The following is a 24567-nucleotide window of genomic DNA, read 5'->3' as shown; positions in this document are numbered from 1 at the left end:
CAATTTTAACAAATTTAATGATAACAATTTTAAAGTAAGTAAAAATAACAATGCAACTCGCAATAATACCATTTTTTAATTTTAATTTGTTTTTGATTTCTTTACTCTACATTTTTAAATGGATTTTTTAATACAAATTTTGTATTGCATTTTACCGAGTTTAGTGTACCTTAATCAAAACAAGTAAAAGTTTGATTAAATCAAAAAATAATGTTACATTTCATATTTTTGTCTTATTGAAACTCTTCAAAATACAATTTTTCAAGATTAATTTCTTTTACTACATTTGTTAGTGCATTTGTATTCCTATAAATATAAATAAGTAATGGTAAGTAAATACTAACAAATAATGTTAAATCTAATATTTTGAGCTTACTAAAACTAGCTATAATACCGTTCTTTAAGTTTAATTTCCCAATTTAAAAACAATTTATTTTTAATCGATAGCCGGAGCTGCCAATGTTATCGAGCCACCTGGCACTCGATAACTCGCCAGGGCAGAGTGACCCCATTCAGTTGTTGCGCAGCCCTGGTTTTGCATTGTTTTTACGCTGGCATTAATTAGAATTGGTAAATATACGAGTGCCACCGCAGCCACATAGGAGTTCCTCGGCTGCAATTGAGTTGTCGGTGAACTAATACTCAGAACCAGCCGGAAAATCGCCGAGAAACGCCAGGGAAAACAGCAAACAAACACGCACGCACACACACACGGGGCACACACGCACCGCACGCACACACACACCGAAGGAGGTGCACACGTCAGTGCCACGAATTCCATAAAAAATAAAACAAGAAACCTAAAGTTTGGGTTAAAGTCAACCCGACACGATCTTGGGCGGAAGATACATGCCAACTACATGGTGCACCATCTCTCGTTGCAGTCAATGTCGATAGCTAGCGCTGCGCAGCCACCGTGGATATATAATCGGTCCCCCAGATAGCCAGTCCGCGTATATATTCCCGATTCCCCGACTTGTTTTTTGTTTTCCCCTATTTTTTGTTTTGTTTTTCGGTTTGTTTTCTTTACGATCCCCGGTAACTAGGATAGTTAGTGTTATTTTGTAATTGAAACGACCATGGCGGAGGATTCGGCTGCCCTGGAGAGCTCCTACGACTTCTCCATCGTTCAGGTGGGTTGCACTTCGTATTCCTTATAGAGGAAGAGTATCATGAGCACTTTACCCCTTTGCAGCCCGAGGATCACGAATATGGCGAGGTGGATGCACGCTTGACGGGCAGCTCCAACGATCTGTCCTTGTCACAGGTGAGTAAATCCGGTTACTGTCCAGGTTATCTACAAGAAATAGCCAAATGTTATGGTTAGGATCAGTCAGGCACTACTTGTTCTCAAGTTCAGAGGTGGAGGTGATCTTATATCGGTGTTTAAACCTAATATTATCCTAGTTTACTAGAGAAACTATTTGGTTTTCATAGTTAGGATCGTTTTATGGTCCTAACTTTAAAGACTATCGAGAATAGAACCAATACTTTTTTGACAGAATCTTATAAAATACCTAATATTATTGATAGGATCTATTAGGGATTAGTTGCTTTCAACTGGGGAGGTTATATCATATTTTATCTTGGTTTAATAGATAAACTATCCTAGTTTTATAGTTAGGATCGTTATAAAGCCTTAACTCGAAAAACTATCACAAAAATAACCCAAAAAACAAGATATAATTTACAGGACCTAATGCAAAAACTATATTTTATGGATAGAATTGGTCAAGGATTATTATTTTCAACTTAAAAGGTTAAACAGGTCTTATATCAGCATTTAAACTTAAAAGTAATTGGATTCCTGGATAAATTATTTCAGTTTCATAGTTAACAACTGTTTAAAGTTACAGGATTTTATGAACTAGCTCTATTAAACTGATACGATCGGTCAAGGACGACTGTTTTTAACATAAAAATTTGAATAATTCTTATATTATTGTTTAAATATAAATGTATTTCGAATTCATAGGCAAACCATTTAGGTTTTATAGTTAGGACCGGTTAATGGACAAAACTTAAAAGCCTACCAATGAAATTTTAAAAGGAAGACGTTATATACAGAATCTTATTGAGATGCGAATATATAATAAAAGTATCCAGATTCTGTAATGACACAGTAGATACTCGCAATGAATTTGTACTTTTCCAGATGCTAAGGGCTAGTGTTTCAGGTGTAAGAACCTTAAGCAGTCAAGAGTGACCTGTATAATTCACATTATCCATCACCTTTCAGAATGTATCCGCCAGCACAACGAGAGGCACCGAGGGCAAGGGCCGTTTGGACAGCCTTAAAGAGAATCTGTACAAGCAGCAGGTGAGCTGGGTAGACCCAAGCACCACCATCTGAAACCCCTACTTTACCCAAAATCCCTCCCTTCAGGAACGCCTAACTGCCTTAAAAGAGCGCGCCTTGAGGAAGTCGCAGGATGGGCGACGCAAGTCCAGCATGAGTGACTCCATGGAGTCGCTGAAGACGCTGGGACAGAAGCTCACCGTGCTGAAGACGCGCTCCGGCGACACCTCCACGCCCCTTGTCTCGCCCACGAAGGACAGCGCCCCTGGGGATGTGTCCCTACTGCAGACCAGCGGCAGCGAGAAGCTACTGATGCTCACCCAGCGCACGGAACAGAATCGCGCCCTGTTGGAGCAGCGTAAGAGGGATCTGGCGAAGTCCTTGCTCTCCGTAAAGTCGAATATTGGCATTGGCCACCAAACCACCGCCGAGCTGGGCTCTTCCATGACGGATCTGCGGCAGGCGGCGTCTACCTCCAATCCGCCAGTTTCCCGCCACCGTTCGGCCTTGGACTTGGAGGCCCAGGGTCAGGAGCCGCTGGACGAGAGCCGGGTGAAGCTGCTCAGGAATCGCATGAAAATCACGGAGCTGAAGCAGGGCCGTCAGGAGCAGGAGCTGCAGGAATTGCGCACGGAACTGGCCAAGCGCGCCAATCTCATCGAGCAACTGGAGCTCTCCGGTGCGGAGCTGCAGCGCACGCTGACCCAGCGAAATGAGGAGTTGGAGCAGCTGCGACTGGGCCAAGCGAGAGAGGAAGTGGAAAAGAAGGCGGCGACGGAGGGGGAGAACCTGCAGGAGCAGGAGCATACCCGCCTCCAGGGAGAGGTTTTAGTACTAAGAGAACGACTGGCAGAGCTCGAAAACGTCAACGATCTGCTAGAGACGACCCGCTGTGAACTGCAGGAAGAACTTACGACGGCGCGCGAACGGGAGAGGCAGCGGGATCAGGAGCTGGAGCAAGAACACGAGAAGTCTTCCAGCAGTCCACAATCGGATACAGCGTCCACGGACGCACAGGTGAGCGTGGAGCTGGCCAAACAGCTCCAGGAGCTCACCAATCAGCTGACGGACCTGCAGGCCACCAACGAGGAGCTGCGTCAGCAGTTAGCCGCCCAAACGAAGCTCCAGGTGAGCGATGAGCTTGTTTCCCAGCGCCTCGAGGAACTGGAAGCCACCATAGCAGCACAGTCCACACAGCTGGAGGAGCAGAAGTCGGCTATGGCTGCCCAAAGTGAAGAGATCGCGGAGAAGACTACGGAACTTAATGTGCTTAATGTGAATCTGCGCCTGCTGGAGGAGAAACTGGCCCAGAGCAGCCGCAGTAAACCTCTGTTCCTGGACGACCGTGTGGAAGACAGTGCGGCCAGCAAGGAGCTGCAGGAGGAGTTGCAGCAGCTCAAGCAGAAGCTGGACGAATCCAACAAGGCCAACATCAAGCTGAAGCTCAAGTGCAAGCAGGCGGAGAAGCAGCTGCAGAAGCTCCGGTCCCAGGATGGCCAACAGCAATTGGCTTCGCTGACAGCGGAGAACGAGGAGTTGCAGCAGAGGATCACGGTCCTAGAGGACGAGAAGGGCCAATGGCAGTTGGCCAACATGCAGGAGGAGGAGGAGGAAAAGAAGAAGGAGGCGAAGGCGGAGGTGGAGGTTCACCAGCCACCCCAATCGCCGGAGTCCAATCCTAAGCAGTTGGAGGCCATTCGCCTGCTGGAGGAGCAGAAACTGGAGCTGCAGCAGGCCCTGGAGGCACTGCAGCAGGGTCACGAGTCTGCCCGCGTCGAGTCCGAGCTGAGCGAGGCCCAAATGGAGGAGCAGCTCACGCAACGCGTTCAGCAACTCGAGCAGGAGGCCCACGAGCAGCGCCAACAGCTGGACACCCTGCAGACGGAGAAGGAGACGCTGGACAAGAAGCTGACGCACTACATCAACGAGAACATGGAGCTGCTGGACAAACTGGAGAAGCTCAGCTCGTCCAGCTCAGCGGAATCCATTGAAATAGTGGAGCGCCAGCAGCTGGAGTGCTTTGGCCAAAGGCGTCCGGCCAGCGAGGGTGATGCCCAGGAGCAGAAGCAGGTGGATCCACCAGGGCCCAGTCTCGTTAGCGAGCTCACCCAAACGGAGGAGGAGGATGCCTCCAGTGAGACTCTTGCCCAGCTGAGAGAACGCCTGGAACTCTTCACCCAGGAACGCGGAGAGGTCTTGGACAAGCTGGAGCAACTGTCGGCGGAGAATGTGCAGCTCCAAGCCAGATTGGAGGAGAGTTCCAGCTCTCTGCAGTTGCTGCAACGGGAACGCGAGAAAGATCTGCTCTCCTCCACGTCCACCTCTTCCAATCTCTCCCAAGAACTCAGTTCTATGCAGCGATCCTCGGAGGTGGTGGCCACCTTGGATGCGGGCGAGGGAGGACCCGAGCTCTTCGAGAAATGCGAGAAATCTCTGAGCAAGCTCAACTCCGAATTGGAGGCCTATCGCAAGGCCAACGACAGGCAGGCCAAGTTCAATGTGTCCAAAAAACTGGCCAAGGAGGCAAAGAACTGTCACACCCAGTTGAGCGAGCTGCTCCACAAGGTGAAAGAGGCCAGCACGGCGGTGGAGACTGTGACGGTCGTTGAGACTGTGGTGGCCGTCACCGCTCCCAATGGCAAAGCTCTGGCGGAGTACGAGCAGCTGAACGCCCAGAATGCCGAGCTCAAGGCGGTGATCTCTCGCTTGCGCCAGGAATTGGATGAGCTGCGGGATAGCTATCCCGAAGCAGAGCCGCGATTGGCCATAGTTGGTGACGACTCGCAGAGAGAAGAGGAGTTCCTGCAACTGCAATCGCTGCTGGAGGACGCACGCTCCGCCCAGGCGGAGCAACGTCAGCAGATCGAGGAGCAACTGGAGCAAATCAGGGAACTGCGTCAAATCGAGGCCGATCAGTTGCAATTGGTTGCCAGGCAGAGTGCCGAGATCACGCAGCTCCAACTGCAGGCGGAGCAGTTCGATCAGCTGCTGAACGCCAAGGAAATGAGCCATGAGAAGCAGCTGGAGCAGCAGACGAGGATTCGGCGCGAGTTGGAAGCACGTGGCGAATCCCTGGAGGGCGAACTGAGCATCCTACAGGCTCTCGTTGCCGAGCAGAAGCAGCAACTCATCGAGAACCTGAGCGAAAACGAGCATAATCTTAACCTCAAGATGCTGGAACTGCAGTCCGCGCAAGAGGAGCTGCAGGAACTGCGGGCCAAGGAGGATCCGGATCAGCTGCGCGAGGCTCTGCGCATCAGCAAGAGCCTGGCAGCCCAGCAGGTCAGCGAACTGGCCTCCAGCCAGGAGACCATCGATGCCCTGAACCAGCAAATCCAGGAGTTGTACCAGGGCGTGGAGCAGGCCCGCCAGGAGGAGCAGCTCAAGAGCCGCGAACTGCGCGAGAAGCTCAAGAAATACGCCCTTAACCTCAAGAAGCGAACGCAGGACAATGCCGAGCTCGAGCAGAAGGTCCAAGAGCTGACCACCCAGCTGCAGGAGCTGCAGGAGGAGGTCAAGCAAAAGGAGCAGCTGGAACCGGCGAAGTCTGAGCCCATTGTGGATACCCAGCAAGTGGAGCAGCTGCAGCAACAGATCAGCAAGCTCAACGAGGATCTGAAGGCCAAGATCCATGTCAATCTGGAGAACCGCGATGCCCTGCGCCAGCTGAAGCAGCAAATCCAGGAGCAGGAGGAGCTGATCCAGCAGCGCGATGCTGAGCTCCAAGATGCCAATCTGGTGAACAAGGAATTGCGACGCGAGCGCCAAGAGGCCGAGCAAGAAGTCTTCCAGCAGGGCCAGGAGAACTCCAGGCTGAAGCAAGAACTCTCCCAGCGGCAGCAGGAGATCCACAGTCTCGAACAGAAGCTGAGGGAGCAGCCAACCGCCATCGAAGATTTGCGGCTTCAATTGGAGGCGAAGTCCAAGAAGTTCGAAAAGTCCAAGGAGCTGATAAAGCATCGCAATGCCACCATTCAAGCGCTGCAGCGAGAACTTCAGCAGCTGCAGCAGGATCAGGACAGCCCGGTGGAGCATGTGCGAGCCAAGCGGGCCACGCAGGAGCAACTGCAGCTGGAGAAGGACGAGGAGGTGGGCAGTCACTTTTTCCCTATATTTCATTTCATTATCAAGTCTTTTGTAACCCAAAACAGATTGCTGCCCTTCGCCAGCAGATTGCCCAGCTGGAGAGCCAAAGGATCAGTGCTGCCGAGGGCGAAGGCGATGGCGCCATTACCAAGATCACACAGCAGCAATTGGAATCCCAATCGGTTAGTATGATCAGTTGACTGTCAGCCGCCTGCCTGTAACGAAATGTTTCTGTTTCCCAACTTTTTTAAGCTGCAGCAAGCGGAATCCCTTCGAGAGGCCGAGCGGGAGCAACACCACCTGCGTGTCCAGCTGACGGCGGCCCAGCAGCAGCACTCTCTGCTGGCGCAGCAGTATGCCAAGGACAAGGCCAACTTTGAGCTGACCATCGAGCGGCTGGAGACGATCCACGAGGGCATCAAGGCCAAGCTGCAGGAGGATGCCTCGTACATTGAGTCGCTGGAGTCGCAGGTGTCGGAGCTGCAGGCCAGGTGCGCTGCTCTCGAGGAGCAGGCCGCCAGCCAGGCCAATCAACAGGCGCAAGCCGAGGATCACACGCAAGAGCTGGAGCAACAGTTGCAGGCGCAGCGCGAGCAGGAGCAGCAGCAGCGTCAGCATGATCAGCAGCTGCAGGAGCGACTACATGAGCTGGGCCAGCGGGAGCAGGCTCAGCAGCGCCAGCTCCAGTTGGCTGCCAGCGAGGCGGAGGAATCCAGGCAACAGCTGGCCCAGCTGCGAGCGGACTACGAATCCCTGCAGGCCAAATATGCTCAGCTGACGGCCAACGCGCAGGCAGAGCGGGAACAGCTGAGCAGCCAGAGTCAGGAGGAGCTGGCCGATCTGCGCCAGCAATTGGCCGCCAAGGAGGCGGATCTGCAGCGCCAGCGGCAGGTCTATGATGCCAAGCTGGCCGCCAAGGCCACGGAACTCGATGAACTGGAGTGCGACCTCAATGGCCATGTGGAACGAGCCGCTACCGAGACACGAGATCTGCTCCAGCAAGTGGAGCGCTCTCAGGAGCTGGTGAAGCAGCGCACGGAGGAGCTGCAGCGACTCAACGAAGAGTTCCAGCAGGTGGAGCTGGAGCGGTCCAACTTGAGCCGCGAGGTGACCCTGCTGCGTCTGCAGCAGGACTGCGCCGAGCAGGACGTGCTGGAGCTCCAGGAGCTGCGCATGCAGGTCATGCAGGACAAGACCGAAATGGACAACCTGCGCACCCAGATCGACGCCCTCTGTGCCAACCACAGCCAGGAGCTGCAGGCCCTGCAGCAGCAGATCGCCGAGCTGGACACGCTGGGCCAGAATCAAACGGACGACCAGGTGTACATCGAAACGGAGAACAAGCGGTTGGCCGAGCAGCTGAGCGAATTGCAGGCCCAGCTGGCCAGACAACAGCAGAACCAGCAGCAGCAGATCCATCATCCTGTGGCCCCATCTCAGCAGCATCCGCCTCCAGCTTCCCTTTTCTTTGGCGGCGATGCCTTGGCCGCTCCCTCGCCCTTCGATGAAATAGCCCAGCCCATAAGGGTTTCCTCGCTGGCAGCCAGTGCTCCGCCGCACATTCCTCCGCCACCCACCATCGAGGATCTGCAGCGGAATGTCTCGGATCTGGAGAAGCATGCCCAGGATCTGGAAACGAAGCTGCTGGCGCGCAACCAGAGCTTGGCGGAACAGGAAGAGCGACGCCTGCAATTGGAGCAGCGCCTCAGGGAGCTGGAGAACTTGCTTAGGGAACGCGATCAGCAGCTGGCCGAGATCAAGACGGCCAACGAGGAACGTGAGCGCTTGGCGGCGCTGGAGAAGCTCATCCAGCCGGCGGCAGCGCCCACGCTGGACATGTTCTTTGGCGGGGAAACAGTGCCCGACGCAGTGAGTCACCACTTGGACCTGGGCCTGCCGCAAACGGAGCCAGTGGAGGAGCCTCTCATTCAGCCCAAAAAGGCGTATCTCTGCCAGCCAAAGCAGGAACATCAGGAGCCGACTACTCAATCCATCGATTGGGGTGTGGACGAGGATCCCTGGGCGAGTGCCGCCACCGAGGCGCCGCAAACGGATGTGGAACCCCTGCACGCGCGAATCGCCCAATTGGAGCTGCAGCTGGCCAGTGCCGAGCAGCAGAAAACCGAATTGCAGGCCAAGGCGGCCAAGCTAATGAGGCGCCTGAAGGAATACAAAACGAAGGCAACGACCACGGCGACAGCCACGCCCACAGTCACAGTGGACAATGACCTGGACTCTGCCATTATCGATGAGCTTAAGCACCAGCTTCAGTTGCACGAATCCCGTCAAGCCAAGGCAGAGGAGCTATTGCAGCAGCACGCCCTGGAAAAGGAGAAGCTAACGAAGAGGATTGATGTCCTGACCGCAGGCAACGATCGCATGGCGGAGCTGAAGGAGCGCCAGGACATGGACGTGCAGATGTATCAGGCGCGCATCCGGGAGCTCCAGGAGAAGCTCAACCATCTGGACCAGTGGGATGTGCCCGCTGCTGCAGCTACTCCCAGTGCTCCTGCCGCCTCTTCATCCTTAAGCGGCGATGAAGCGGCAAGGATTGAAAACCTGCAGGCGGAGAACCAGGATCTGAATGCCGAGTGCCAGGAGCTGCAAGAGAAGCTGAAAGAGGAGCGACGTTTGGGCCAAGTGGCCCAGGAAATCGCCGCTCAGGTCCAGTCGCAAAAGGAGACCCTGCAGGAGCAACTCAGGGAAAGATTGCAGGAGGTGGAGGAGCTGAGGCAGGCTCAGAGCAATGTGGAGGAACTACAGGGTCTGAAGGCAGAGGTACAGTCCCTCCGACAGCTCCAGGCGGAGGTGACTCAGTTGAGAAGCCTCCAGCCCGAGGTCGAGTACCTAAGAAGCCTCCAAGCCGAACTGGAGCACCTGCGTGGCCTTCAATCCGAACTGGAGCAACTGCGCAGCTTCAAAGTGCAGCAGGAGCAACTGGGCAGTCAGAAAATCCAAGAGGATCATCTGGAGTTCCAAAAATTGGAACAGGAACACCTGAGGAACCTCCAGAGCGAGGTGGAGCAGCTGAGGAACCTGCAAACGGAGGTGGAGCAGCTGAGGAACCTTCAGCCGGAAGTGGAGCACCTAAGAGCACTCAAACAGCAGCAGGACCATCATCTCCAGGAGCTTCAGCAACTGCGCCACCATCTAGCCGAAGTGGAGGCTCAGCGCACACGCGACCAAGCCGAATTGGAGGCACTGCGTCAGAGTGGCCAAAGGCAAGAGGCCCAGCTTGACGTCGACGCCAGGAGCGATGAGCAGGTGGCGCAACTGCAGGAAAAGGAAGCCGAGATTGTGCACTTGAAACAACGCATCGAGGAGCTGATGCGCGAGGACCAAACAGAGAAGCTGGTCTTCGAGATCCTGACCAAAAACCAGGAGCTGCAACTGCTGCGCATGCAGGTCAAGCAACTGGAGGAGGACAGAGAGGATAACCAGGTGTCCGCGGCGCCTCCGCCAGCGGGCGATGGGGAAGCAGTGGAACAGCTGCGCGTCCAGTGCCAACAGCTTCAGCAGGAGAAGGCCGACATGGAGGAGGAGCTGCGCGTGCTGAACAACCATGTTCTCAGCAGCCTGGAGCTGGAGGACAGGATGAAGCAGACGCTGCTCCAGCTGGACACCAAAAACATCGAGATCACCGAACTGCGACGCTCCCTGGAGGTACTGCAAACGCAAAATCCTGTCCAGAATCCCGAGCCACAGCAAATTCCCGATCTGGCGGCCATCAATCAGCAGTGGGAGCAGCTGGTGAAGCAGAAGTGCGGCGAGGTGGAGAGCGTTTGGCAGGAGCACCTGGGTCGGCGCGAGGCTGCCTTCAAGGCGCAGCTGGAGCAGATTACCCAACAGCTGCAGCAGGCGGAGCAGAAGGAACAGCCCCAGGTTCAGGGTCAGCAATCCACGCAGGAGGAAGCCTCCGGCGACATGATGCTGAAGATGCAAAAGGCTCTGGAAACGCAGGAAATGGAGATAGTGACGCTCAAGGAGCAGCTGGCCATTCGATCGGCGGAGTATGCTCTCCTGGCCGCCCAGTACGATCCCTTCCGGCTGCAGAATCGCGGCGGATCTGCTGGCAATCCGGCTGCCATCTCAGCGGGCGGACCACCACCCTTGAATGCCAACGAACCACTGCCCGAGTATGTGCTCAAAGCGGATCTGGACTACGCCCTGATGATGCTCCACCAGCGGGACATGCGCGTCGAGGAGATGATCGTGGAGCTGGTGCAGCTGCTCGAGGAGCGCGACCACCTGCAGCTGAAGCTATCGGACACCCTGCGCCAGCTGGAAACGGAGCGCAGTCGCGTCAGCGATGAACGTGAGTGGCTTGGCCTTATTTAGACAGCTGATTCCAACCTATTTTGATCTCCAATCATATAGCACCCGGTGCCACGGCCTCCTCCTCGGCCGCCTCGGGCAGCAGTCCCAGCAAAGCCAGCAGCAGCAGCGAGCTCCTGGGCTCCACGACCAGTGCAGCGGGCAGTGACCTCAAGCAGAAGTGGGTGATAGTCTAGCAAGGATTAGGGATTAAGAACTCAAGATTGTTGTCCTACTTTCCAGGCTTGCAGAGCTGCAGACGGTGAAGCATTCCAAGGACAAGGTCATCGTGGACGAGCGTGAGCAGCGCCTCCAGCAGATGCTGCAGCTGCAGAAGGACATGGCCAAGCAGGGAGCCGGATCTGCAGGGGCAACAGCCACTACAACTACACCGGCACCAGCACCAGCACCGGCACCCATCGGCGTGGATCTCTGTGAGTTGAAGCCACCGGAGTATCAGCATTTCACCATGACCTAACCCAAATGCCCATCCACAGCTCAGTCCGGCTTTCGCTCGCCCTCGATGATGCTCATGGACTGGATCATGGGCAGCAGCAACAAGGAGGAGGAGGCGGCGGCGGCGGCGGCGGCGTCGTCATCATCGGCTCACCAGGCCTCCGGCTAGCCCCTTCCGCAATCCCGGCGAGAACCCAATGCCCGGAAGCCCCCTGCGCCTAGCACTTTAACTACGAATCACTACTGTAACTTAAGCTCTGGCCCTCCTGGCGCGGACAAGGGCGTTGCGGCGATGGCGTTAGAGCTCTTTATACGATATTATGTACCTTGGCTAGCTGCGAAACAGCCCTCCTGCCCCCCAAGCCGTTTTATGTTGTAGATATGTAAAAATTGTATAAAACAAAACGAAATGAAACGAAGCAGAAGATGGAGAAGAGAGAAACCAGAAAATCTAACTAAAGAGAATTTAGCAATTAAACCAAAATCCAGATATAAAACAAATATGCTTTGAATGTTTTATTCGCAAATACTAATGATCTTCGTGGGTTAATTTACATACATGTATATCATCCTGCCAGCTGGGACATAGAAAACCATCAGCCCACCAACCGTCTTTCGTTTTATTTAAATTTATTTCAAATGATATTTGATGTTTAATTAACAATGTTTCATTTTATTTTTCCTTTGAGAAAAAAACACTTAGTTTTTAAGATTCATGCTGTAATTATTATAATTGTTTTTCTCGTGTGTGTGTGTGTGTATGTATGTGTGTTGTGATCATCTTTTCCCATCGCTTTCACCGGCGACTTCTATGCCATCCTTTGATTTTGCGGCCCTTTGCGAGGAGACTCCTTTGGGTGTGAGTGTAGAGTGTGTTGAATTGATTTCAATTAAATAATGCCACTGAATGTTGAACGTATCGAAACAATTGTCGAATGTTAGGTTCCGTTTCCACATTTTATTATTATTGTAAGTGTAATTGTATTATTATGCTCATATATATTGTGTTTTGTTTTTGCTACAGCTGACATCAAGTACATTTTGCTTATGATTTGCCTGTCTTTATCATTTGCTTTTATTTTCACTTCTCCTTTCTTCTCTTTAATTTAATTTTAGGTTTTCCCTTTTGTTTTCTGTATTTCTAGTTAAACATTTAAATACGAGTTGTTGTCCACATGCCCATGAAAATACAGATACAGCGATCATGCATGTCGGCGAATATATATTTTCTTGTATAAATCTATATACCCCTTGTCAATGCTTTGCAAACTATGGCTTAAAAAAAAGGTCGTAACCACAAACAAGGTCAGTAAAATATGTGGAGGGGCGGGAAAACGAAGGGATGGTCTAAAACAAGTTGCAACGCCAGTTAGTACCCGGTTATTACAAGTCCAAAGCGAGTAGTTTTTGGGGGGCGGTAGGTGAGGATCTAATATGTCTAGGGATGTGTGTGTTGCCTGTGTCAAATGTGTGTGTTGTGGTTCTCATAAGCTGATTGATTTCTCTCTCTTATATATATCGTTTCAGATATAGTTTATGCATTTTTCTCTAGGCCCGGGAACTTCTCAATTCCTGCCTGGGCAAACAACACAAATTACATAAAGGTTTGCTTATAGAAATTCATTATATTCGTATAATATTTATATATAGCGTTCAGTGAGTGGTGTGTGTAGTGTGTGGCTGTGGCTGTGGCAATGCTACCACCGAAATGACTAAAACGAAACTTAGTAAATGCAAATGCCAACCAAAAACAATAATGATTCTATATAAATATTTATATATATATGCATAGTTCCCGCGCGGACTTAGAGGGGGACAGACAGACGGTGAGAAAGAGAGATGGGACGAGGAGGGGTGAAGCAACTTTCCCTTAGAGAGCGCGTCGGCCTTGCAGAGCATTTTATGTTTTCTTGGTTTTTGAAGCTTTTCATTGATTGGTTTTCCACACAAGTGCTCCTCTTTTTCGCTTTTTTGCTTGTTTTGCATTTTGCTCATGTTTTTTCTTTTTTTTTTCGATTCAAATTTTACATCACCAAGACCGGTGGTTGAACAACAAAAAAAAAAAGTTGGGATTCAAACAAAAAAATATTAAAACTGAATTTTATTCTCACACTTAAGTAACAGGTTTGTGTTTTCTCTTTTTTATATATTTTGTATGCTCGTCGAAAAGGTATGATAGGTTCTATTTAATTGTAATTTTGGTAAGATCTTTGAAGAACTTCACTTTAGCCGCTTAAAATGCCATCGAAAACGAATAAAAAAAAATCGTAGGGTTCCGAACATTAAAAACTATAATGCTTACAAATTAATCATAGCGAAAGGAAATGCAATCGAAAATCTGAGCAATATACGTATGGGATCTATATAGAAGTGAACATTAAATATTTTCCTTGTGAGATTTTCTCTCAAGCACTTTTTACGTCTTCGCCTATAGAGTTTTTCCACTTCTCTGCTGTTCTTGACTTTCTCTTTTTTTGTTTTGGATTTTGTCAGCTTTACACTTTCTCCTCCAAGGTTCGCTTCCTTTGCCGATGGTGGTTTCAATGCTACTGCTTCTGATTCTGCTTCTGCTGCGGCTGCTGATGTTGTTGTTCTAGTTGTTCTTTCGTTGTGGTTGATGTTGTTGTTAGTTGCTGTTTGATGGTGTTTGCCGCTGTGGTTGCTGTTGCTGATGTTGTTGCTTCTGCTGCTGCTGCTGCTGCTGCACGTTGCATATCGCATGCTTGCTGGCGTTCGTTTATGGCATTCAGAGAAAAAATTTGCCCAGCAGGAGGCTGAAGATGGCCGCAGCAATGGCAATTGCAATGTAAAAGACCGGAATCTGCTTCTCAGCCAGAACTGGGGCATAGGGCTCGTTCACCTGCTTGACGGCCGGCGAGCTGCGGTAGCGTGTGATTTGATCCTGCAAAACGAGGAGTGGAAGCGGGTTAATAGGGGTCTTATGCAAAGGCCATTTAGTTATGGCTGTATTTAATTGTAATTATCTAATATTTAAGCTCATTTTCAACCGAATCTGATAGTTGCGAATGAGCTAAATAAAGTTTTCAGTTGAATTCCTTACTTTATTTTTATAGACTTCTTATTTCTGATATGTTTAATATTCTGAAGATCAAAATCAACATATCAGATGTACAGAACAACTTATAGAAATTTAAAAATATATATGTTTTTATCAAAACTAGTCACATTAAAGCTAATTTCTCGTATATATATATATAATTATAGATATAATAGTTATTAAAAGCTTTGAAAAAATTGTTTCATAAGAACAATAATCTATATATGTACATTGTGCCACACCTAAACAATTTTTAAATACTTTACAATATTAAATACACTTTAAACTTTGTAAATATAGACAAAATAATAAATATGAAATCAAAGAATCTTAAATTAAAAAAAAATATATGTATTCATTAATCCCACTATTGTTTCAGCTTCAGTTTCTTAACATTTCTGAAGATTTACACAAAGAATATCAGAATTAAGACTTAAAAAAAAAACAAAAACAATACATATAAAGGGTATTTCCCATTTTGAAATCTACTTAATTTCTAAATTTTAACTCCTCATGTTCATAGCTATAATAATCCCAAAATCAGAGTCATTTTTCGACCTAATATGACCATCAACAACTTTTAATAATCAAACAGCTCAGCTGCTTACCTTCAACTGCAGAACTTCTTTGCGCAGTTCTCTGTTTGTCTCACGCAGTGAGTTGATCTCTCCGGTCAGCGACTCCACGTACTCTGCTGTATCGGCCGGAATTGGGGGCTGCATTTGGGGAACCACCAACTTATCCTCGCCGGAGAGCTGCGGCTTGTTCTCGAGCGCCTCGGCACTGGCTGAGCTAGTGTTGGCGCCCACACTTCCGCCGCCGGCACTTCCGCTTCCGACGCCGCTGGCCCCGCCGCCGCTGGTGCTCTCCGCGTTCGCCTCGGAGCTGGGCATCTCGAACACGCACTTCAGCTTGGCGTCCATCAGCTGCTCCGGCTCCAGCTCCTTCCACTGCGGGCGAAGAGTTCAAGATTTGCGTTTAGGAATATGCTTTTCAATTTTTTAAATGATCCTAAGTCACAGAAAAATACATCTATATTTTGAACGTCATAAAAAGCTTTAAAAACATATAATACGCTTTTAAATTTTACACTAAGGGAGAAAAAAAAGAGCTCCTATGTATTCACAAAATGATCTTATCAACTTAATGATTAGAAGACAACAAAAAATTGCTTATATTTTGACAACTATTAAAGTTCGAGAGGTAATTGTGATGATAGAGTAGAAAATCATGTATAATTCCATGAGTTATAATTAAGTCTCCACAGGTTTTAGGGGTTTAGTGTGAGTTCAACAAACGGCGCTTAAGTATGTTCCTATTTGTAGTTCATTATAATATGGCTAGTATGGCTATATTATTACTGTTTCCACCCACCAACTTATTCAAATCGTTCAGATCAGCATCCACGGGTGCCAGGACGCTCTGCACCATGAACTTGTGCTTGTTCTTCTCCTGCTGATCATAGATGAATGGCTGCAGGCAGACTAAAGAAGTGTAGGGAACCCGATTAATAACTCTGCAAATGGGCCTTGGAGTCCAAGGATACTCACTCTCCACCTGAGTCGTTCGAAAGGGCATAATCTTGCCGATGTTTGGACGTACGCAGTAGCGCTTCGGGGCGGTTGTCTTGATCTTGAAGACCAGGGGCAGAGATGAGTTGTTGCGCAGAGTCATGATTGTGACGACGGGGCGGTTGAAGGGACCTGAAAAAATGTAAAGAAATAATTAAAAATAAGTTTGGATATTTATGATTATATGGATTTTAATGATTATATATTGATTATATTATGATTATATGGAATTTAATGATTACTCATGTCAGGATATGTATTACCAGTATTAAAGTTATTCCCTTCATGATCTTGTTTATACACATAATTGGCATTATCGCGCTTTTAGAACTGAATGCAGGCGTTATCGCGCTTCTTATTGGATGCACCCGATTAGTCACACGCTATTGATGATGGCCCCACCCAGCCAGCCACCCCACTTTCGCACTTTCCCTGCTTTCCCTCTTTCCCGCTTTTCCTCACTCTCCCTGATTTTTGTGTCACGTCACGCTCATTGCGTCACTGCACACTGGGCCAGAAAGCTCACTTTTCATTAGGCCTAAAAAGCACCTAAAAAAAGTTCTTTTATTTCATTTAAATGGAGCTGATTTTAAATGTATGCAGTATATTTTCAAGATATTTCTTATAGGGCAGACCCAAGAATTTAACCTTACTTAAATGACCTAAAAAAAATACAGGAAAATGTACTTTTTCTTAAATAAATTTTTGAGAAATAAGTGCGCTATATTGAATTTATGGTATTATAAATATTTTTACAAGTTTTAAGCTACTATTAAAAAAAACCATTTTTGGTCAAAATTCGTCTTGCATGGCCCACTGTGCATTGGCCAAAGCAAGTTCAAATTAATTGAATTAAAAGCAAAACAAAATCGAAAAGCGGCACAAAAGCCAAAAAACAGACTAAAATACCGGGTAGTCGTACCTTGAGTACCCTACAAAATGAAGTAACCTTATCATTGATAAGTATTTTGTACTATCAAATGGGTTATAAGGTGAAAATGATTGATAATGAATTACCTATAGAAAACAAATTAATTGTTTAAAGTAAACACAACCATTTGTATGTGATTAGGAATAGATTTTTTTAATCTGCAGGGTAACAATTAAAAATCGATCGTAATTTTTTTATCAATTCGGACAGCGGTGGAAAGCAAAGCCAAAAAATAAAGGCAAAAACAACAAATGGAATAGTAACACGGACTTTGTTGTTCTCTTAGCATGGCATGTGCGTGTGCTGTTTGCGGTGCGAGTGTGAGAGTGTGTTGCTCCAAGGAAATTTCATTAGACAAAGTCGCGTCATGCATGTGTTTGCCACCCTGCGCCCTCCGCCGCCCACACCCTTGGCGATCTAACGGGAACCGGGGGGAGGGGGCGGAGCACAAGAATGGGGCTAAGGCTCACACACACACACGCGCGCACACACAAATATTAAAATATTTGCGCACAGTGGGAGGAAAGGCATGGTTTTTGTTTACTTTAAAGGAACGTTAAGTTTAATTATATTTTCATGTTTTTAATATGCATTAATGCATTATGCATTTGTTTAATATGCATTAGACTTAATATGAACTTCTATGATTAGGCATTTGATAACCTTTTTTTGAAAATTACGCGTAAGGTTTAAAATGATTAAAAACCTGATTAATTACCTGCAATTATTTACAAAATATTAATCAAAATACGTTTGTTCTAGCACAAAACAAAAATTAAATTATTTAGTTTACTTAAAAAAATCGTAATATATTAGAGGTATGGTTTTCAGCCTGCCCTGCCCCACTGTGCCAGCTTGGTGCTGTCATATGCATTGTTGTTGCCCCTACTGCTGTTGCTTTTTAGCCAAAATTCAAAGAGTAAAAGACAAGAAAAAATGAAAATGGCCCATGACAAGTTTTTGCGTGTAAAAATAAAATGCTAGCCAAAAACGCAGGACGACCCTGTGCGAGAGAGGGAGAGAAGCGGCGAGTGCAAGTGAGAAAGAGAGCGACGCCAGCTGCCGGCATCAAGAATAAAATAAAAAGAAATTAATAAAAGAGCAAGACTAAGAGGAAAGAGGAAGAGCAGGCGAAACACGTAGACCCAACAAAAACACAAAAATGTGTCCAAAAATCGTACGTGAAAGAACAACAAAAACAACGGAAATTATTGATAAGCCAGGGAGAGAGCAGGAGAGCGAGATGGGCATATTTCGGCGAGAGAGGGAGTACGCCGCCGCGGTGTGCGTAAGAGCGAGAGGGACGGGGCGAACTTTGCAGTTTGCTCTTTGCAACAAATTGGAGGTGAATTGGCTTTTTTGGTCGATATGCAGCGACCTTTCCACCCGCCCGCCACCCGAACTATTCACCGATTCATAAAATATATTAAGTAAATTGCGTGAACTTACCCACGAAACGCAACTCATGCTCTGGGTCAATGGTCAACGGAAGATCAAAGTGTTTGCTCATTGTGGCGGCTGCTGCTGTTGTTGTTGTCGTCGTAGTAGCTGTTGTTGTTGCTGTTGTGGATTTCGCTCTCTGCTTTGCGCCTCTCTTTCGTTTTTAGTTTTCGGTTGTGCGTCCTGTTTTCGCCCAGCTATTTTGTTGTTCTTGCTTGCTGTTAGGGAAATGCACACGAAATTTTATAAAAATGCACACAAACACAAGGAGATGGGACAAGCGAACGCACACAGACACACACACACACCGCCCACCCACATACGCAACGCACAAAAACACAGTTGTACTGGTGTAAAAAACAGGGACTTGCTCTTGATTTTTCGCTTACGTTTGCGTTTTTTGCCCAATATTTCAACGAAAGTGCTGCTGTTTTTCGCTTCTTCTTCGCCTCTTCTTTTTTCTTTCACCCGTTTCGCTCTCACAGGCGAAATATCGGTAAATTTATGCGACCACACACACACGCATGGACAAAAAAAATAAGGAAGAGCGAGCGAGCGAGAGAGAGAGAGAGAGACAGTCACACTCACACGCACTCACGGGCTTTTCTTGCAGAAAATTTCGGGAAAAAGGTAACTACGATCAACGTGCGTTCTCTTCACCGACTTTCAGTTGATTTTCCTCTCGATTAGTTCGCTTTTCGTGGGTTTTCACGCTTCGGTTTCTGCAAAAACTTCAGTTGCAAATGCAACATGCAAAAAAGCCAGATATTCTGCCAGAAAAAAACCGCTTGAAACGCATGCGTCACTAGAGCAGTGTGACCAGGCTGGGCGCGGTGTTATCGATTAAAGCCAGAACCAGGGCTGTCCAATGTTTGAAACAATTTAAAATATCGATATATCGCAATTTTGATATATTTTCGACATGCCCACCAAAAGTAAAGTAAAATAAGGCAAAGCAGAGGGCAAAAAGTGGCGTCGGTTCGAGCGAAACTGGGTTGAAACCATGCCCATTCTGTAGCCCGGATACACCATAATCTGCGGGCGAACCTTTGTCACCGTCGAGTGGCAGGAGAGGCGGAGCAGGAGCGCCGCCAGACGGGCTTATAAATTATGGAGCTTCGCGAATTGCGCGGCGGCAATGGTGGAAGCGGCGGGGGCGGCGGCGGCGGCGGCGGAGGAGGAGCACCTGCGCCGGGAACATCTGGAGCGGCGGGAAGCGTAAGTGGAAGCGGCAACGGAGCCACCGCGAGTCCCGAGCTCGGTGGCATTTGCATTGGCGGCGCCGCCGGAGGACAGCGAATGCCCACCAAGGCGGACATATTCATGGAGCAACTGAACGCCACCAATGCCAAGAAGGTGGCCCTGCTCCTGGTGCTCGGATTCATCGTCTACCACGGCCTGCTCAACTGGAACTACGGTGGGTGCAGGGATTCCAACACATAAATAGGTTTACTATGCATATCCCGCGAGGTTTAGATACCAGATCTATAGTTTCCCATTACAAACCATATATAAGAACCATGACAATTCGGAAATCAAACCATGTAATATATAGGACTTACCATTTTGGCCTAGTTAGCTAAATAATAACTTTCCTTGTTAGCTCTTTCATAAAGCATAGTATATTTTATTGTTATCCTAAGATAATGAGTCAGTTTCATCCCATCTCTGACTTGTTGTTGTGCTTATAACACAACTAACTTAAAGCAATGACTAATTGAGGGTCATTAAAAATAATTCCACTTTATGGATAAAACTCAATCTCATATATATGAAATCGTAAAGAAAATCTTATACTTATCTTGTTGGTTTGTACAAATAATAATATCTTACTTGTAAGAAAGCCTTGTTTTGCCACACCAAACACCGTTTACCACTACCAATCCAGCTTAGATAGCATTTCTAGGAACTAAAGCCTCCCCAGGTGCTTATAAAGGCGCTTTTCCGGCCCCTGTCACTCTCCTATTGATATTGATTTGTCCTGTTTCTCCGCAGGCAGCGACTCCTGCCAGTGGCTGCTGTCCAAGGGCCGCTTCAAGGGCGACAACGAGTGGCAGCCGTACGGCTGCATGGTGCACAAGTACTCCCTCACGTGAGTAATCAACCCACATTCCCGCCCAGATAACCCCATCCACCTCGTTAATGACTCACCCCAGCCGAAATTCTCATTATGTATGGTGTTTGTTGTGCTTACAGTGACACAAGGCGCTGTTTGCGCTACCTCGCCTTCTTCGACAACAAGAACAACTTTGTGTTCATCGGCGATGAGAGTGTGCGGCTGCTCTACGAGCGGTTTGTGGAGCAACTGCGTCTGCCGCTGGCCGCCGATGAGGTGGCCGACGAGGAGGACAACAACGGCTCGGTGACCGATGGCTCGGCCCGCTTCGAGGACAAGAAGCTGCACATGCTGGCCCAGTACATACGGGCGGAGGAGGTGAGTCCGGCGCTGGTGGAGCAGCTGTACCGCCTCGAGGCCGAGAAGCAGCTGTCCTCCGTCTATGTGGTGGGCTTCACCTATGCCGGCCTGCTCGCTGGCAACACCACAGACGATGTGCTGCGGCAATATGCCGCCAATCTCACCCTGCTGGTGGCCCCATTTCATCGCCTGGTGGCGCAAACATCCAGAGTCCTCTGGAAGCTGGCCGACCGCGTGGACGAGGAGAAATTGCCGCCGAGTTGGAAGCTGCTGCAGAACGAGCACATCGATCGCCTGAACTACGTGGCCAGAGGCGTGTTCCGCTACACGGAGGCCAGCGTCTGGGAGTCCGCCTGGCACATAGCCAACGGCCTGCTGGACAACGCCATCGATGGCCACCAGCTGTGCGCCCATGGCCAGCGCCTGGAGGTCCAGCTGCTGTGGAACATGTACTGCAATGACTATATGAACTACAACGATGGCACCTGCTGCAGCAGCTCCGAGCCGCACACCACGCTTCAGATTGTGGCCTACGCCCTGTTCGGCGTCTGCATGACCCTCGTGTGCGGCATGTGCCTGCGCAGATGGCTGCTCCACCTGCGTGGTCAGACCTTGTATGTGCCCTTGCAGCAGCATCAGCAGCAAGCGCACGAAGGAGGACGAGCCGGAGCACCTAGTAATGCCTTATCCGCGCTGATAACCGACTATGGCACTCCCATGGTGGCTCTGTCACTGCTGGGCCTGATTCTGGCCTATTTCTACCTCTGCGATCGCACCAACTTCTTCATGAAGGAGAACAAATACTACTCGGAGTTTAGCTTTTGGATACCCGTGGGCTATGTCTTCGCCCTGGGGCTGTTCTTCACGGAGGATTCGCGGTTCACCAAGGTGCTGAATCGCGATCAAACCGATGAGCTGCGTGGCTGGATACTGCTGGTGGTGCTGATATACTATATGACGGGGGCACAGCGCGTGCTGCCCATTCACATGCACATCAAGCTGCTGATCTCCGGCTACTTCTTCCTCACCGGCTACACACACTTCACGCACCTGTGGCAGACCGGCGGCAGTGGCTCGCTGTTCGTGCGCTTCTTTCAGGCCATGTTCCGTGCCAACTTTCTCAGCGTGCTGCTGTGCTTCTGCATGAACCGGCCGTATCAGTTCTACTACTTTGTGCCGCTGCTCTCCTTCTGGCTGTGCGTTGTCTACTTTGTGCTCGCCCTGCCGCCACGGATTTCATCCGCCTCGGTGGACGCCAATCCGCTGCACTACCTCTATTTGGTGTGCAAATGCATTGGCTGTCTGGGCGGCATCACGGTGCTCTTCATGTCGGAGGTGTTCTTCGAACGGATCTTCGTGACGCGACCGTGGAAGGCGCTGTTCGTAACCACGGACGATGACCTGCACGAGTGGTGGCACCAGTGGAAGCTGGACCGGTACACGGTGGCCTTTGGCATGATCTACGCGGCCTGCTTTCACATTGCACAGAAGTACAATGTGTTCGATGACAACAACCACGGGAATCTGTTCTCGCGACGCACCTCCATATCGGTCACATTGCTAGCCCTGCTGGGTGTCGGGGTGTACACCTCGTTCTCGTTCCTCTGCCGCAACGTGCAGAACTGCGAGGAGATCCACTCGTACATCCTATTCATCCCCATTGTGGGCTATGTGGTCCTGCGCAACATCTCGGGCATCCTGCGCACCCGCTACTCGGCCTTCTTCGCCTGGTTTGGCCGCATCTCGCTGGAGCTGTTCGTCTGCCAGTATCACATTTGGCTGGCCGCCGACCGACATGGTGTGCTGGTGCTGCTGCCCGGCTTTCCCACGCTCAACATGATCATCACGTCGTTCATCTTTGTGTGCGCCTCGCACGAGGTGCATCGGCTCACCCAGATCCTGCTGCCGTATGCGGTGCCCAGCGACTGGCGGCTGGTCATGCGCAACTTCGTCATCTTTCTCATCGTGCTCATACCCGTCGCCCGGTCGGACGGCATGTTCTGATCCTGAGCGATATGCAATCCAATTGCCGCCCAGTTAGTGACCCCAAAGTATTCGATAGTTAGACAAGCCCCTTCGGCAAAAAGAAAGCAATAAGAGCAAATACAAGTGTTTAACGCCAGGGTGGATCGGTTCAATATGCAAGCTTTAAATCTACAAAATCCCTTTGCCATATCTCAACTCTTTCTAAAAGATACGCGTTTATTCTTGGGACCTTAGGTCCAATATTTCATGCCAATTTTGTTGAAATTCAGACAAGACAATAATTCAATTTGTTAATGCTAGTTCGTGTTCTAGAAAACATTACATTCAAATTATTTTTCGCTACACTCCTATTTATTCATATATCTTTACAGATCGAACCACCCTAGTTTATATAGTGCGTGTCATAGCTATAAGAAGTAAATGATAGCCAAGTCTCGAAACGGGAACTTAAACTTTACTTAAATGTTTGCGCGATTTGCGATTTTTGTTAATACTTTCTACATCTTTAGATAACTCGATATTCGACATCTAATTTAATGCAATATTTTTTTGTAGCAATATTTTTTTGAAAAGCAATATATTTTGTTTCAACCTAAGTACCTTAATTCGTTATAATTTTAAGATGAAAAGCTCCCAAATATTCTGTATATTTTTGTTTAAGAACTAACCTTATCAGCAGGGTTATGCAAATAACTGCCTTGAATGGAGATTTGTTTCTATGCCATAGATGCAAATTTCGGAAAGTATGGCTTTAACTTAACTAGGCAATATTCTTATGGTTCTGAAACGCACTGTAGGCACACACACTAAACTGCAAAGATATATATGTATATATACATATTTTACTTATGTGTATACAACCTAGGGTTAACATAGAATTAATTAAATTTTGCACAAATTACTTAACAACTCACCCGGCCATACACACTCACTCAGTAAGAAAGAACACAAGCAGCGGCAAACCAAATGTATGTATAAAGCAAGTGAATAAAGCAATGGATATATACTTATTTGACACACTGTGAGCCGCCGGGCGGAAGCCATCGACCGGAAAATTTATCACACTTTTCGCAAAAAAACCCACTGTGTGGACGGACTGGCGGCCACTGAACTGGGCATCCTTTAAAGCGGATCCACACGGATGTCGGAATGCCGGAATGGCGGAATGCTGAAAAGTCGGAGTCGCACGGGGCAGGGATTGCGCTAATTGACACGCTGCAAACTAAGTCTAAGCTGCACTGAGAGAAAGCCTTGTCTATAGGCTAAAATCGTAAATATTTCTTAAACCCACAGAGCCTAGTTTTTTATATATTAACCAATTATTAGACATCGAAATTTAAGCAAAAACCAACTCTTAAATCTCGATTATAGGCAAATTAAAAAAAAATTCCCTCTTTATTATATTTGTTTTATATTCGCAAATTATTATTTTTTGAAGAATAATTAACCGCTTAGATTAAAATATTAGGAATACAATTTTTTATATAAACCGCTGTAGAGTAACTAATCACTTAACGAAAGTATAAAACCAAAATGTTTAACATTTAAAAAATATGAATACCTAATGTATTCGATGCGATAATACACTTTGTAATAACTTATTGCTAAAGGTTTCCTTACCAACAATACAAAGTTAATTTTTGCAAAATAAACCCACTTGAAATCTAGAATGGGAAAAGTGTTTGCATAAACTTTGGAATCTATTATTTATTTTTATTTTCGTTATTTTAATTTTTAACTTATATAAAATATATTAATTTTTGGTTTCCTCGCTAACAATACAAAGTTAATTTCTGCAATATAAACCCATTTGAAATCCATAATGGGGCAAGTGTTTAAATAAACTTTGGATTTTAAATCTTATTTTACTTTATACTTAATTTTATTATTTTCCTCAGTGTAAAACGCAGGTGGCAGTGCCGGTCTCCATTCACAAAAAGCATTCATTCAACTCGCGCAAGTAAAAAGAGTTTGTGGCCCCCCGGAGGCGGGGCTGTGGAGATGTGGATG

At 48.0% G+C, this 24567-nt stretch overlaps 3 protein-coding genes across 7 annotated transcripts; 2 read left to right on the top strand and 1 right to left on the bottom strand.

Moving 5' to 3' along the window:
* The first annotated feature begins 500 nt into the window (after positions 1 to 500).
* Positions 501 to 11656, top strand: LOC108033052 (protein lava lamp). Of its 2 annotated transcripts, XM_017107179.3 has the most exons (10): positions 501 to 570; positions 885 to 1133; positions 1196 to 1267; positions 2240 to 2320; positions 2387 to 6388; positions 6451 to 6567; positions 6638 to 10700; positions 10763 to 10880; positions 10943 to 11133; positions 11197 to 11656. In XM_017107179.3, the coding sequence occupies exons 2-10, from the start codon at positions 1080 to 1082 to the stop codon at positions 11322 to 11324; spliced, it is 8826 nt and encodes a 2941-aa protein (XP_016962668.1). In that variant the 5' UTR covers positions 501 to 570; positions 885 to 1079; the 3' UTR covers positions 11325 to 11656. The 2 variants fall into 2 exon arrangements, with proteins under 2 accessions (XP_016962668.1, XP_043949262.1); XM_044093327.2 differs by lacking the exon at positions 501 to 570 and having other exon boundaries at positions 577 to 1133.
* On the bottom strand, positions 11657 to 18984 carry LOC108033054 (vesicle-associated membrane protein-associated protein B). Of its 4 annotated transcripts, none has more exons than XM_017107184.3 (6): positions 18820 to 18984; positions 18165 to 18373; positions 15764 to 15916; positions 15588 to 15697; positions 14822 to 15163; positions 11657 to 14057 (listed from the first exon to the last, which is right to left on the bottom strand). In XM_017107184.3, the coding sequence occupies exons 2-6, from the start codon at positions 18223 to 18225 to the stop codon at positions 13902 to 13904; spliced, it is 822 nt and encodes a 273-aa protein (XP_016962673.1). In that variant the 5' UTR covers positions 18226 to 18373; positions 18820 to 18984; the 3' UTR covers positions 11657 to 13901. The 4 variants fall into 4 exon arrangements, with proteins under 4 accessions (XP_016962673.1, XP_016962670.1, XP_016962671.1 ...); XM_017107181.3 differs by having other exon boundaries at positions 18545 to 18980; XM_017107182.3 differs by having other exon boundaries at positions 18744 to 18980.
* A 75-nt stretch (positions 18985 to 19059) lies between these two features.
* On the top strand, positions 19060 to 23567 carry LOC108033053 (N-acetylneuraminate 9-O-acetyltransferase). Its single transcript, XM_017107180.3, has 3 exons — positions 19060 to 19572; positions 20151 to 20247; positions 20352 to 23567. The coding sequence occupies exons 1-3, from the start codon at positions 19266 to 19268 to the stop codon at positions 22573 to 22575; spliced, it is 2628 nt and encodes an 875-aa protein (XP_016962669.1). The 5' UTR covers positions 19060 to 19265; the 3' UTR covers positions 22576 to 23567.
* Positions 23568 to 24567: the final 1000 nt, after the last annotated feature.

This window comes from Drosophila biarmipes, chromosome X, assembly GCF_025231255.1.
Source record: "Drosophila biarmipes strain raj3 chromosome X, RU_DBia_V1.1, whole genome shotgun sequence".
Lineage (NCBI taxonomy): Eukaryota > Metazoa > Arthropoda > Insecta > Diptera > Drosophilidae > Drosophila > Drosophila biarmipes.
Note: the sequence above shows the minus strand (reverse complement) of the source record. Positions and strands in the feature narration are given on the sequence as shown.